Source organism: Sminthopsis crassicaudata, chromosome 5 (genome assembly GCF_048593235.1).
Source record: "Sminthopsis crassicaudata isolate SCR6 chromosome 5, ASM4859323v1, whole genome shotgun sequence".
Lineage (NCBI taxonomy): Eukaryota > Metazoa > Chordata > Mammalia > Dasyuromorphia > Dasyuridae > Sminthopsis > Sminthopsis crassicaudata.
In genome coordinates this window covers 207,507,852-207,523,721 of record NC_133621.1, presented here as the reverse complement: position 1 = coordinate 207,523,721, position 15,870 = coordinate 207,507,852, and the positions used below count along the sequence as shown (strand labels likewise).

Sequence of the window (15,870 nt, the reverse complement as noted above, 5' to 3'; positions counted from 1 at the left end):
AGATGAGTCAATAGTGTAGTATTAGCTAAAAGGCAAGAGTTATCTTTGTTATTGTTCAGTCTTTCAGTCCTTTCTGACTTTTTGTGACCCCATTTGTGTTTTTTTTTTTCTGGAAAGAAACAGGAACAATTTGCTCCTTCCTTCTCCAGAACATTTTACAGATAAGGAAACCGAGGCAAACAAGATTAAGTTACTTGTCCAGAGTCACACTGCCAGAAGGTATCTGAGGCCAGATCTGAAGGAAGAGGAGCCTTCTTGATTTTAGCCTAGTGTTCTATCCACTGGGCCACCCTGCTGTCCTAGTGTTATCTTAGTATGCATTAATAGAAGCAAACTATTCAGAATGAGAAATTTTATAGTCCCGTAGCAATCCTTAAAATGCTATTATCTTTATAATCACCATAACTCCTCTGTATTCTGCTTCCAACAGACTTTGCAGAATTGTGTTCAATTTGGGGCACCACGGTTTAGTGAGGACATTGACAAGATGGGGTGAGCCCAGAAAAAATTGAGCAGAAGAATGGGGAAAGGACCAAAGATCCTGCTGTAATTGGAACTGGTGTTGTTTAACTAGACATATAATAGCTGCTTTTGAATATCTGAGAGGACCATAATATGTGGTTCAAGGGCAGAAGCAAAAGCAAAGGACAGAAGCTAAGATTTAGATCTCAGCTTTACCTAAGAAAAAAACTTTCTAACAATGGAACCTGGTTATGGGCAGAATGAGTTGCCTATGGGAGGCTGTGAGTTCTCTTTTATGAGAGGTCTGTGAGAAGAAACTAAATTAAAAATACCTGTTCTGTGTTACAGATTACATTAAGGTTAAGATCAGTAGATCTCCAAGGTCCTTTTTCTCTAATTATGTTTTTCTGGCACAATTGAATTAGAAAGGGACACAGCAAGATGCAGTTCATGATCATTCTAATACAGTAGCGCAGAAATGGCAGACAGGACAGAAGTGTTGGGGGATCTAGGTTGGGGCTCATGACCCATTTGTTCTCTGGCACAACATGTATTCGGTTCCTGATCTAATACTTATTTCTTTCTTATTTCAGATCCTTAGTATTAAAAAAAATCTTTTCAAGTAAAAATAATTTATTTTCTTTCATTCTATTCATATTTTTCCTTTACCCCCATGTTGGTTAAAAAAAAAAAGAAAAAAAAGGAAAAAGTAATAAACTTTGAAACAAATATACAAATTCTCATATTGACCACAGCCAAAAGTGTAGTTTTTCAGTCTTCATCTGCAGTCCATCACTTCTTTGTTCAGATACTTATCATTTGACGCTCTGAAGAAACTTTCCAATTTGTTCTCTGGCACAACATGTATTCGGTTCCTGATCTAATACTTATTTCCTTCTTATTTCAGATCCTTAGTATTAAAAAAAAATCTTTTCAAGTAAAAATAATTTATTTTCTTTCATTCTATTCATATTTTTCCTTTAACCCCATGTTGGTTAAAAAAAAAAAAAGAAAAAAAAGGAAAAAGTAATAAACTTTGAAACAAATATACAAATTCTCATATTGACCACAGCCAAAAGTGTAGTTTTTCAGTCTTTATCTGCAGTCCATCACTTCTTTGTTCAGATACTTATCATTTGACCCCCTGAAGAAACTTTGGTGTTGACCAGAACTGGAGCTTCTGATTTATACTTTTTTGGCTCACATCATGAACTGTGCTTGTTTCCCAAGGAGAGGACTTCCCCTCATTGTTCCAGAGCTTGCCTCATCCCTAGCACAGCTCACCTCTGGACAGAACTGTTGGACTGACTGGCAGCTGAGAATGAATTTGTTACCTTGTAGGTCCCCAAGTCTATGAGGCTGCCTTACAAGGTGCATTTACTTTTCTGAGAGAACCAAAGTTCTGATTTAGGCAGAAGTTGGGATCTGTGTCTCAGTCTGTCCAGAAAACATCTTGACCACTTTGTTTGGGTGAGCAGGGGCTCCTCACTGAAGAGAGGGCCAGTTTATTCATGGTTCACTGCAAGATGTTCACCTATTTCTGGGAATTCTCAACAGATTAAATCAAAATGCTTTTGTGTAGTAATACCTAGCAGGATACATTGGCCAGTCTCTACCTGCTCCTTTTTCCCCTCCACCCTCATCTGTCAAAATTAGCTCTTAATGGGACTATTTGGAGGGGTTCCTTCAAAATCTCAAGGAAAAATTTAAATACCTCAATCCCTTATTCTGATAACCTTTCTGTGATAAACAATTTAAAATGGCATTTTTTGGATGTAGTATATCACATTGCTGATTCATAATGAGCTTATAAAATACTAAAAACCCAGATTATTTTCAGAATCAGTGTCTCTCCATTCCACCTCTATCTTCTACTGATGAAATTGCCTATTGATACTTGTCATCAATTATTTGAAGAATTATTATGTAGAGGACTTAGATCAATTTTATGATTTTGTATAATTAAATGACACTAATTGTAGTACAAAATTCAGAAGGGTACAAGAGAGGATCTCTGTGTGTGAACTTGTAGTGGAAAAAGAAATAGGAAGGGGTAAAGATGAAGCTGATGGAGAGAGGAATTTGAGACTAATGAACTATTGGAGCTGAAGGATTCTGCCTTGTGTGTAAGCGTTGAAGAGCAATCAGATCCCCTAATATAGTTTCTTAGGCCAAAGGCATCTTGCTTCCCTTGTTTCACTTTCTATTGCTATTGTCTGTTCTTATGACCAGGATCCTTCTCTTCCAATGGACATGGCTTTTTGGAAAATTTCCATCACTTTAAAAATTTTTGACAAATAAGAAAGAAACTGTTTAAGAAATGACAACACTCCTGCCTAACTCTCTCTTTCATCCTTTTTGATTGGGGAAGAAAAGCCCAAATCACACATTTGTTCAACAGTGGGTCTCTGTACATCAAAAACTGAAGTGAAGGTTATTCATAGAAACAGATGGGTAGAAATATAGTTGATAAAAAATAAATGTTCAAAGCAGAGAAACAGATTCCATTTCAAGGGAAGAAACATCATCTGTCAATAATTAACTGAAAAATGGCTGAAATTCTTTAAGAAGAATACAGACGACAACAACATTGAGGCACCTATATCTACTCAATTGGCAACGATAATTAAGAATGGCAAAATCCAATATTGGTGCTGCTATGCAGAAACAACCGAGTACTAACTGCTAGTGGGGCTGTATATTGTCCATTAAATTTTTCAAAAATAACTTATTAAAAGAGGGAAATGGACACACATGTGTAAAAATGTAGCAGCTTTTTTTGTAGAGGCAAGGAATTGGAAATTGAAGGGATGCCCATCAGTTGGGGAATGGCTAAATAAATTATGGTAAATTAATGTATTGGAATATTATTGTTAATGATGAGCAGGCTGATTTCAGAAAAAAATTTCATAAACTGATGCTAAGTGAAGTAAAGAGAACCAAGAGGATATTGTACATAATAACAGCAAGATTATGTAAAAAGTAAGTATGGTGGATTTGGCATTTTTTAAGCAATGTGGTGATCCACGACAATTCCAATAGATCTAAGATGGAAAGTTCCATTTGCATCCAGAGAGAGAACTATGGAGACTGAATGTGGATTAAGGAATAGTATTTTCACCTTTTGTTGTTTGTTTGCTGGATTTTTTTTCTTTCTTGTGTTCTTTTTTGCTTTTGATCTGCTTTTTCTTATACAACACGACAAATATGGAAATGTGTTTAGAAAAATTGCATATTTAACCTATATAGGATTGCTTAGGGGGAAAGGGGAAGAAGGGAAAGAGGGAGAAAAATTTGGAACACAAGGTTTTGCAAAGGTGAATGTTGAGAACTGTCTTTGCATATATTTGGAAAAGTAAACTATTTAAAAAAGAAAATAATATGATAATATGGAAATAATAATATATAATATTTTAAAATTTTCCAAGGATTTTACATACATTATCTCATTTGAGCATCAGGACAGGTCACATGAGACAAATAGTATAGGTCCTTAATAAGTGTCTGTTTGATGATTGATTTGATAAGTTAATGTATAAAAATACATATTTTGGACAAAATCCAAATAGCTTGGGGGTTATAGTTCTTCATACAATCATTAAAAACTATTTCATCACTTGGATGTTTTAGTTATTCCTTCTGAAGTTTAGAATCTTTTTTCCCCTGAGGCAATTTAGGTTAAGTGACTTGCCCAGGGTCACACAGCTAGGAAGTGTCCTCCTGAATTAAGGGCTGGTGCTCCATCCACTGAGCCACATATATGCCTCCAAGTTTAGAATCTTAAAAAAAAAAACCCTTAGGTTTTATTGGGAATTTTGCCACAGGATGGGGAGGGAGAAGGGATGTTTATATAGAGGACAGGAATAAGAATCCCTCCACAATGTGTAGCAGAGAGCTGGCTTTGACAAATGGAGGTAGAGGGGGGAAAAGAAGTCAGGTAGAGATTGGTCAATATACCCTACAGGACAGGACAAAGGTCATTTAGTCCTGTAATCTGCCTTGTTAAGAATTCCCAGAGCAGGGGGCAGCTAGGTGGCGCAGTGGATAGAGCACCAGCCTTGAATTCAGGAGGACCCGAGTTCAAATCTGGTCTCAGACACTTAACACTTCCTAGCTGTGTGACCCTGGGCTAGTCACTTACCCCCAGCCTCAGGGGGAAAAAAAAAAAGAATTGCCAGATGTAGGGCAGCTAGATGGCACAGTGTATAAAGAGGACCTGAATTCAAATCCAGCCTCAGACATTTAACACTTCTTAGCTGTGTGACCCTAGGCAAGTCACTTAACCTTAATTGCCTTTTTAAAAAAAAATTCCAACAAAACAAATTCAAAGCACAAACAAACAAGAATTTACAGAATTAGATGAATATCTTACAATGAATCATGAAAAAAACTGTCTTTCCCTTTAGTCTCCTTGTTTTAGATATGAGAATATATCAGAAGTGGGATTTGAACCCAGATTAACTGATTTAAAAATCTAACATTTTATCATACCAAATGCCGCTTAAGGAAACACCAGAAGCAATTATGCCTTTGACCTCCTGATCCCACTAACAGGACTACTCTAGAAGGACATTATGAGAAGAAAAAAAAAAAGACCTATCTGTGTAAAAATGATATATCAAAAATAGTGATATATATCATATATAATGTTATATTATATATGCTCCTACCTTAGATACTTACTGGGCAAGTCACTTAAACTCTGTTTGCCTTAGTTACCTTATCTGTAATATGAGAATGATGATGACTGCACCTACCTCTCAGGATTGTTGAGGTCCAAATGAGATAATAATTGTAAAACACTTAGCATAGTCCCTAGCACAATGATCAGTTATTTTTCAGTCATGTTTTGACTCTTCATGACACCATTTGAGGTTTCCTTGGCAAAGATAGCAGAGTGGTTTGTCATTTCCATCTTTTGTGTATTTTACAGGTGAAAAAATAGGCAAAAAGGATTAATGACTAGCCCAAGGTCATATAGCTAGTAAGTGTCTGAAGCTGCATTTGAATTTAGGAAGATATCTTCCTGATTCCAAGTCTAGTGTTCTATGCACTATGGCACCACCTCTGACACATAGTAAGTACTATATAAATGCTAGCTATTAGTAGTCATAAAAATTAGTAAAAAAAATAGCAGTAATTTATATGACCAATGATCTGGGAATGTCTGAAGTATGTCATATGTATATTATAGAATATTATCATAAATTAGAACTGACAAATATGAAAAATACAAAGAAATACAGAAGGCTTACATTTTATTGAGCATTTAAATAGTATTTATAGTGTGTAAAACACTTAGCAAATATTTCATTTGATCCTCAAAAATAGCCATTTGAGATAGGTGCTATTATTATTATTCCCATTTTAAAGATGAAGAAACTGAGGCAGACAGGTTAATAAATTTTCTTAGTGTCATAGAACTACTAAGTACTTGAAGACTCAGGTGTTCCTCATATTGAGTCAAATGTTCCATCAAGGGTGCCATCAATTGATACAGAGTCAAGTAAGCCAAATTAGAATGCCAATATACACATTAACCATCACCCTGCAATTATTACATTTATTGTTATTAAGAATAAAAAGAATGACATTTTCTTCCCTTTTTTGTTTTTTATTTTCAAAATATACGCATAGATAATTTTCAACATTCACCCTTGCAAAACCTTGTGTTCCAAATTTTTTTCTCCCTCCCTTCTCACAGAATAAGGTTTTTAAAATAAGAAAGTATATAAGATGCAGATGTGGAAACAAACAAATGTGGTGGTTGTATTTGATTGCTTTGTATATGTATATCATGAGTTCTTAACTTGAAATCATTTAAAATATTTTTGAGAACTGTATTTTAATATAATTAGCTTCTCTTAGCATCATATATATTTTATTTAGTTAAAATATTATTCTGAAGAGTATGGCCAGCACTAGGCTGCCAAAGAGGGTCATGACAAAAAAAATTAAGAACTCCTATTCTATATCTATGATATCATTTATGTATAGACTTTTAATTTTCTCTATTAGAATATAAGCTCATTGAGTGGAGGGGTCATTTCATTCTTTGTAATAGTATTCTCAATGCCCACCACACTGTGGTGCATAATAAGTGCTTGCTTTATAATTGATTTGTTAATGTCAACAAGTGTAAAAATTATACATTTTAAACAAAATGTAAAGTAAGTTGGGGGTTATGGTTTTCCATATAATCATTTAAAAATCGTATTTTATCATTTGAATGTTTTGGGTATTGCCACTAAAATTTAGAATCGTAAAAAAAAATGCACCCTTAGACTTTATTGGGCATTTTTTCTCCTTGAAGTAGGTGGGGAAGGGTAATTCAGAGAACAAGAGTAGGCTTCTGGATGGGCATGAGGGAATTAGTAAGCTACTAAGCTGACCAGACCTCAGGTCAATGAACACTTTTCTTAGTCCCTACCAGTCCTATCACTGTCAGACCCTATAGCAGGTGAGACACAGGAACCTACTATATACAATATTGGATTGTAGTCTCATGGAATAGATGGGAAAGAAGAGAAAGGATTGAGAGGAAATTAAAATTTCAAGACAGGTAATAAGAAGAGCAGTAGTGTTTTTTCAGGTAATTAGCTAACTTGAAAGGTCAGTATATGAATGAACCCCTTCCATGAACTTTTGTGAAGTATCTCTTTGGTTATAACAATTCGCATTTTCATAGTGCTTTGCAATTTGCTAAATGCTTTATTATAGTAATTCTCTGAGGTAGACAGATTTGTGGGTTGATTCTTGTCCTTCACTCTTAAATGACATTACTCTGTTAGGGTCAAGTTGTAATGTGTCTGACTGGTTGATCAGACCAATATGAGCTTGGAACACTCCACCACAAGATGGACACAAATACTTCATATAAACAGGTCTGTAGCAGAAAGAAAGTGTGGAAATCCCCTCCATCAATGTTAACTGGCATCTGCTCATCAATTTTTAGTCTAAAAAATTGTCTCAGGTAATATGTTAGCCATATATAAAGGCATAGGATGATGTGTGAGATACTTGTATAATAACTAATGCCCTCTATATCTCATTCTTCACTCTGGAAGTGGAAGAACAAGGCTTGGCTCAGAGTGAAAGTAAATAACAATTTTTTTTCTGTTTGGTCAGAAACCCTGAGGGTCTTTTTCCTCCCAGATGGATATACACACAGAGATACACATATATATGCATAAATATATGTGTGTATATGTATGTATAATTACATATGTGTATACACACAGAGATTGGGTAAAAGAGGTCACTGCTAGGTCTAGGGGTCCCAAACACACATTTAGGGAATACTAAGGCAGGATTTGCCATCATTACATCATAAATTTAGCCAGATCTTGGCTCTTTTCAACAATGAGGTGATTCAGGTTAATTTGAATGGACTTGTGATGGAGAGAGCCATCTGGATCCAAAGAGGGGAACTATAGGGACTGAACGTGGATCATAACATACTATTTTCACATTTTTGTTGTTGTTGTTTGCTTGTTTGTCTTTTTCATCTTTTTTTCCTGTTTGATTTGATTTCTCTTGTGTAGCATGATAATTGCAGAAATATATAGAAGAAGTGTACATGTTTAACATATATTGGATTACTTGCTGTCTAGGGGAGGGGAGTAGGGGGAAAGGAGGAAGAAAACCACAAGGTTTTACCAGAGTAAATGTTTAAAACTATCTTTGTATGTATTTTGAAAATAAAAAGCTATTACTTTTAAAAAAATGTCAAAGTCTTCCACTGTACCCAGGGTCTTCTGCATCTCCAGTCATCCTGAACCCAGATGATTCTGAAGGGGAAAGTGAGGCAGGTGACCTTGCACAGCCTTCTCTCACTTAAATCCACTTAATTTTCACGTCATGACATCATCTCTCTTATGTCCTGGTCTTCAAGAATGAAGGACAAAGAACAACCATCACCCATTTTGAATTCCTCAAGCTCCTTCCCATGATACTATCACAAGTGCTTCTAAGGGAAATGATTAGAGAGTAATGAAACTATTTCCCTCTCCATGACTGGAAGATATATATAATAGTCTTCTTAAGGGAGAACTGGGAGGAATAAATGCTACCTAATATTCTTACTTTATATATATAAAGAATAAATACTACTTAATATTCTTACTATATATATGTATATATATATATATATATATATATATAAATTATATAGGGAATAATTATGCAATCATACCTGCAACATCAAACTCTATTTCCAAAGTGACCTTGCTGGTGATAGAGGAATCTCGGAGAAGTTGACTGGCTTCCTCAAACGTGCTATCTTCAGTGGGAATTCCATTGATTGCCATCACTCTGTCTCCAATCTGCAGTACTCCACACCTAATTTTACAACTGTATGTTAGAGGTCTGACATAAAGGAGAAGAGAATGCATAGTGACCAAGTTTAAGAGCCCCAAACCAATTGAATTAGAACTCTAATGAATCATGATTGTAATTCCGTTCTTTTTGCCTGATGCAATCTGTATCATATAATATTAGGTTATAGGAGATACTAAAGCACGGATACTAAAGCTAACGGTCCCTTGCACAAATCTAGGCGGTGGCCAGAAAAAAAAAATGCAAGAAAGGAGATGAGAGTACTGAAGTGTCCCAAAGAAGTGATGAATAATTCAGCTTGGTAGTATCTGCTATGATTGGATCTGAACTAATACACAGCAGTGATGAATGTCCTTTCCCATGGCATAAAAATTATTAAAGTTTAAACTTCAGAGATTTTCTTATGGATTTTCTCCCTTTAATTAATATATCCTCCAGTTCCCTGATGGGAAAAACTGTGAGATAAAGGCACCGATGCTTGTTATTCTCCTCAGACTTGATCAAGAACATCAAATTTTATTGTCAGAACAGAGAGTTCATTACAGTCTACATTTCCTGCAAGCAGCAGTATTCCATAAATTAATAGTCATCCAATGGCATCCAACACAAATTTCTTCAGGAAAACAGAGAAGAGAGGTGCCCTCATCTCTAAGTGTCTCACCTTTCTGCTGGGCTGTCAGCTTCAATATAGGAAATCAGTGGCGGAGAAGACAAAGTCTCAGTGGCAAATACACTGCCTTGGAGCTGTATCCCAAATCCCACGACAGGATCGGCTGTCAGCACTACCTCTGTAGTTTCCGTGTGGACTACCTGCCCAGCCAACCCAACGGTGCTAGAGGCCAAAGACACTAGAAAGGAAACACATAAGAGGAAGGGACCCTAAGTACAGACAGGTCAAAAACAAAAAAAAAACAAAAAAAACAAAAAAAACAAAAAAACAAAAACAGGTGTGTTTCAGGAAACATCCCCCTTCTTCAATGCTTACTGATACAAGTTTAAATTCTGGGGCCACTAGAAAAAATTCAGAAAGGTTCATTCATGCTTTGCCAATTGGCAAGACAAATAAATCTTCTATTGCTGACACCATTTCAGGTGGAGAGCTCCTAATTGGGGGGAGGAAGAATATTCTTACTTTCTCTTTGTAGGAGCACAATCACATAGTGGAAAGAACAGTAAGAGCTGGGAGGCATTTTAGTCTTAGGTCTGCTACTAAATTCATTGTTTAACCTTGACCAAATCTCTTCATCTCATTTGTAAAATGAGAGCCGGACTAGATTATTTCTGAAGTTTCTTTCATCTGTAAAATTCTATGTTCATGCTTTACTGAATTTCCATAGGTGAATAATTTTATTTTCATCCTTAGGGAAGGAAAAAAACAACAACAACAACCCATTGACCCAAAGCCCAATATCTGGAGACACAATTGCCTTGGCCCATAGCCTTACACCATTTAAAAAAGTAACATTATGGTTATATATGCTGTTGTTATACCAAAATTATACCCTGTAGCATTCTTCTCCTCCCATTATTTCAAATATCTTTCCAACCTTGTTCCTTAACTTCCTGGAATCAATATTTGTTGCCCTAAGTACGAGACCTTTTCTGTAGCTATCTCCTCTTGTATTTTCATTCTTAGCTAATTCAGCTTTACCCCATCCAGCCTTACCTCAACCCATAACTCTGTGGTCTGGGATAAGCAACCTTTGCATCTTCCTTAAGTAATTGTTCCATCTCCTTCCTTTAGATGACACTTGGCTGTCTTGTCTCTAGTGAAAATACTTCCTTCTCTTCTTTCATTTCTTCTAAAATATCAGTGAAGCTATTTAGCATGTCTTGGGTTCTCACTACAATTTTTAGACTATTATCAATATCAGTCAACAAATTTCTTTGTTTGACATCTGCTTATAGTATCTTCTTTCCTTCCTGTTTTTTAGCTATCATCTATAGATATGTAGAGTACTCTCTCTTCTTACTAATTCAGTACCTGGCTTATAGATTTATTTTCCACCCTCTCACCTGCCATTCTTTTCAGTGAATTATACTTACATATATATATGAGCCTTTTGATAGTCACTAAATATACTCATCTCCATTGAGTTTAACCTTTATCCGAATGCAGTTTGTCCTTCTATATGTAGGATTTCAAATTGTTCCATTTTCAAAACCTCATACTCTGAAATTTCCATTTTTGATCACAATTTTCTTTATATTCTAAGTTTCTCATTTTCTTTTTCCTACTGAACCTGTTCTCTACCATTCTGACCTCTAGTTTTTCAATGCTGGCCTTCCTACCCAACTTGGATCTAACAACAACAACAACAACAATAATGTTAATAATAACAAGAATAGTAAAAAGAATAGTTGTTAGCATTTATGTGGGAATTTAAAGGTTGCCAAGAGCTTTACATATTATCTCATTTGTTCCTCACAAACATCCCATGAAGGAGATGTTATTATTATCATTCCATTTAGAGATGAGAATATTGAGGAAGAGAGAAGTTATATGATTTATCCACAGTCTTATAGTTAGTATCTGAGGTTAGATTTGAACTCAGGATTTTAAAATTAACTCCAAATCCAACATTATCTACAACATCATTATTGTAGTTTGTTTGTTCTTTGTTCTGGAAGAGGATCCTGACATCAGGAGGTGATGCCATGACATGCACGTGAATTGGATTTAAGAGAGGGAGGGACAGGGTCACCTGCCTCCTTTCCCCTCCAGAGCCATTTGGATCTAGTGGCAAAATATAGATCAGGACAATAGTGCCATGATCCCATGGATAACAATTTAAATCATAAATCTGAATAAAGTGGAATAGAATACCCTAGGATATTTTCTTCCTTATTTTTTATTATATATACATCCTTTTCTTTATCTGTTTTGCAGATATTTCAGGGTTTTTTAAACAAACTGAAGGTTTGTGGCAACCCTGTCAAAGAAGACTATCAACACCACTTTTTCCAACAGCATGTGTTCACATCATGTCTTTGTCACATTTTGGTAATTTTTGTAATTTCATTATTATTACATCTCTGATCAATGATTTTTGGTGTTAATATTTTAATTGTTTTGGGACCATGAACTGTTCCCATATAAAATGATGAACTTAATCAATAAATGTTGTGTGTTCTCTGATTATTTCAGCAACTGGCTGTTCCCCATTTCTCTCATTTTCCTTGGACCTCTCTATTCCCTGAGATATAACAAAATTGAAATTAGATCAATTAATAACCCTACAATGGCCTCTAAATGTTCAAGTGAAAGGAAGAGTTGAGAGATGTGGCAAACTTCATTATTGCCTTTTTTAAAGAAATTTCCACCCCAGCCTTCAGTAATCACCGCTCTGATTAGTCAGCAGCCATCAACATTGAAGCAAGCATCTCCACCAGTAGAAAGATTACGATTCGCTGAAGTCTCAGATGATGGTTAACATTTTTTTTAATCAATAAAGTATTTTTTAATTAAGATACGTATATTGGCTTTTTTAGACATAATGCTACTGCACACTTAAGAGACAACAGTATAATGTAAACATAACTTTTATATGCACTGGGACACCAAAAAATTCATGTGACTCATTTTATTGCAGTATTCTGCAAACTGCAATATCTTTGAGGAATGCCTGTATCCTCCTCACCAATGTCCAAACCTGATTAATTCCTACTTTCTTTACTTTTGAGCTGTTAAACATGGGGATGGTGGGGAGGAAAAAAGGTGAGACACAAAACTGCTAAATGGGCCCACTACTATTAATTATATTTAATTTCAGTTGGACTCATTGCTTCTTTTACATCCTTTTACTTGCTTCCTATTAATTCCCTAACACATTCTTCTGATCACTTTCATAGAATTTTTTTCACTTTCCTCATACTCTAAATTTATATCCCCAGTCCCAACTTTTCTGCCCATAAAATTTTGCTAACATTTCAAACTTTACAGATCTAAAGCAGAATTACCTTATTACAAAAACTAGTTCCCTTTCTTATGATCTAATCCTGTCTCAGATACTTTCTACCTTTGTGATCCTTTAGCCTTTGTGAGCCTCAGTCTTCTAATCTATAAAATACAGATAATAATAGTCCTTACTTTACATAATTGTTATGAGAACCAAATGAGAAAATAAATATAAAGCATTTCATAAAACTTTAAAGCTCGATATGAATGTTATTGTTAGAATTTTTATTATTATTTCTGTCAAAGATAGCATTTATCCAGAATCAAAAGTAGGGTCATATGTGTGTTGATTCCTCCCTTTCTCTGGACCTTCTCCTATTCAATTTGTGGTCAAATGCAAGCGATTCTTCCATCAAAATATCCATCTTTCTTCATCTCTGGTTTACATCCGTCTGCCACCAACCCAGTTCAGTCCTCACTGATTCTCCCTTGAACTATGGAAGTTACCTCTTAACTGGCTGGAAAGATCTCCAGCATCTCTCTCCAACATGAATATGGATATGCAAAATTTTCTGATATTCTTCAGAAAATGTAAATAAATTAAGTTCATGGCATTGAAATATCACATGTTGCAAAAATATTCAAGGACATTTCTATTCTATTATTTAGAGCTCAATAACCTTGTTAGATTCAGATGTTATGCATCTGAATTAACTTATGGAAACTATCATAATTAACCAATGAAAAGGCCCCTGACCACATGTCCTTCATCTCTCTGGTCACAGGAAGAGAAGTAGGAATGATGCGACTTCTTTTTTTGCTTTGCGAACATAGCAGAACTCCAACTAAGAGGCGAGATTTCCCTGGCACATGCCAAAGGAACTGCAGCATTTGAGAGACTGGAAGGGACCTTAGTGGCCATCTAGTCCAGCCAGTACTGGAAAGGAATCCTCAGTTTAATATTCCTGACAGGTTGTCACCCAGACTACTTGAAGACCCCCAAGGAGAAAAAATTCACTACCTCTTGAGGCAGCTCTTTCCACTTTTTGGACAGCTTTAATAGGAATTTTTTCTTGATATTTAGCCTAAATTGATGTTTTTGCATTTTCAAATATTGCTCCTGTTTTTGCCACTTGGGGCCAGACAGAACAAGTCTAATCTTTTCTCTACATGACAGCCCTTCAAACACTTGAAGACAGTTAACTTGGGTCCCCTGAGGCCTCTCTTTTCAAGGACTAAATCCCTTTCACTGATCCTTATATATTATGGACTCAAGGCCCTTCACTGTCCTGGCTTCAGTTTATTAATGCCTTTGTTAAATCATGGTGCCCCAAAGTAAAAACACATCTTCAGATGATGTCTCACAATAACACACAGAGTACAGATGGATTATAACCTTCACATTCTTGGAAGCTGTGCTTCAATTAACGAAACTTAGAATTACTTTAGCCTTTTGTCTGCCACATCCTGGTACTGACACATTGAGCTCTTGAGTAAAACTCCAAGCTTTTTTTCACTTCTCTATGTTCATGCCTCCCCTCACCTTATATCTGTGAAGCTGAATTTTTTGTACCCAAGGGCAAGACTTAAATTTATTCCTTTATTTAACATATATTTTTACCATGTTTAACATATATTGGATTACTTGCTATCTAGGGGGGGGATGGGGAAAGAAGGGGGAATTGGAACACAAGATTTTGCAAGGGTTAATGTTGAAAAATTATCCATGCATATGTTTTGAAAATAAAAAGCTTTAATAAAAAATACCAAAAAAGAAAAAAATCCCATTTATCAATATTTATCCCTAACTTTCTTAATTAACATCATTTTCCTCTAAATTTATTCCTAATATCATCATATTAGTTTTGGTCCAATGCTCTAATCTCTCAAAATCCTTCTAGATCTTTAGGGAATTCACTGATTTAACTATCCTTCCCAACTTTTCTGTCATTCCAAGAAGCTGCAAGCAGCCATACCCTGTAAACCATTTGTGCAGATGAGTTAAACCAGGTTGAGGGTAATCAATAGGACTTAAACCTGTACGTGAGTTAGGGGAATGTCTACCCCAAGCAGGGGAAGAAGACTGCCCCTGGCAGCATGGCTGGATGAGAACAATTTGTTCCAAAGGCCATTGAAGCAGAATCTATGGAGGGCTTACTTTGGTTAAACTTTGAAGATGCTAAATTCATCTTATGCATCCTTTGACTTTTGTCTTGCTACTGGAATTCAGTGACTTAGGAAGAGAGAGTGAGGCTGGTGATTTTGTGTAACTCTGCATCAGTCAGCTCCAACTTATGTGCAAGTCAAGACATCACCTGTGATATCATTGGTCCACTTTAAAAATGAAGGATGAACATTAAATTTGAGAAGCAAACCAGAGAGGCTTTTATCCAAGTCACTGATAACACTGATAAATTAAGCAGCATAGGGCCCAGTACAGAACCCCTGGAGTCACTGCTGTCAAAGCCAAATATATATATATATGGATCCCTCTGGACCAATATTGAATAAGAAAAGCACTCATGAATATTATCTATGTTTTACTGTATTTTTATTTATTTTGTTAAATATTTCCCAATTAATATTTAATCTGGTTAGGAGGCTCTGGGAAGTATTGGCAAGCAGCGATGTAGGGAACATGTTTGATATCTTTCCTGGGGTATTCCTTTGGAAATCTCTTGCTATCTTGACATTAAGTCAATTAATAATAGAACTACTAATAATAGTCAATTTTTATATAGAACCTATTATGTGCCAAGAACTATGATAAGTGCTTTGTAATCATCATCTCCATCCTCATAAAGACTTTGGGAAGTAGGTCGGATTATTATTCAAATTTTACCGTCGAGGAAAGGGATTAAGTGACTAGTTTAGGGTCACAGAACTAATAAGTGTCTGAGTGTGTGGGTTTGAAGTCAGGTCTTCCTGAATCCAGGCCCAGAGCTCTAAGCCACTCAGCTCCCCTAAAAACTATTTTTTGAGCTCAGTCATTGTCACTTCTGAATTGAACTGATTGTTTTATCTACTAATCCAAATCTATCTCTTCCACAAAAATAGCATGAGCTATTTTATTAAAAAGCTTTGCTAAAATCTGGGTAAGTTACATCCACAGAGCATTCCCCTCAATTCTCATTTTAGTAATCCTGTGTGAAAAGGAAATGAGGTTAGTTTGG

At 35.6% G+C, this 15,870-nt stretch overlaps 1 protein-coding gene across 11 annotated transcripts in view; it reads right to left on the bottom strand.

Annotated features, from left to right (window-relative positions):
• The window catches only part of GRIP1 (glutamate receptor interacting protein 1), a 762,478-nt gene that overhangs the window by 104,387 nt on the left and 642,221 nt on the right, over positions 1–15,870 (bottom strand). For all 11 annotated transcript variants that reach the window (XM_074269703.1, XM_074269706.1, XM_074269700.1 and 8 more), the window contains 2 exons: positions 9,461–9,647; positions 8,657–8,802 (listed from right to left, as the gene is read on the bottom strand). In XM_074269703.1, coding sequence (XP_074125804.1) covers positions 8,657–8,802; positions 9,461–9,647 — 333 coding nt within the window. The remainder of the gene's footprint in view (positions 1–8,656; positions 8,803–9,460; positions 9,648–15,870) is intronic.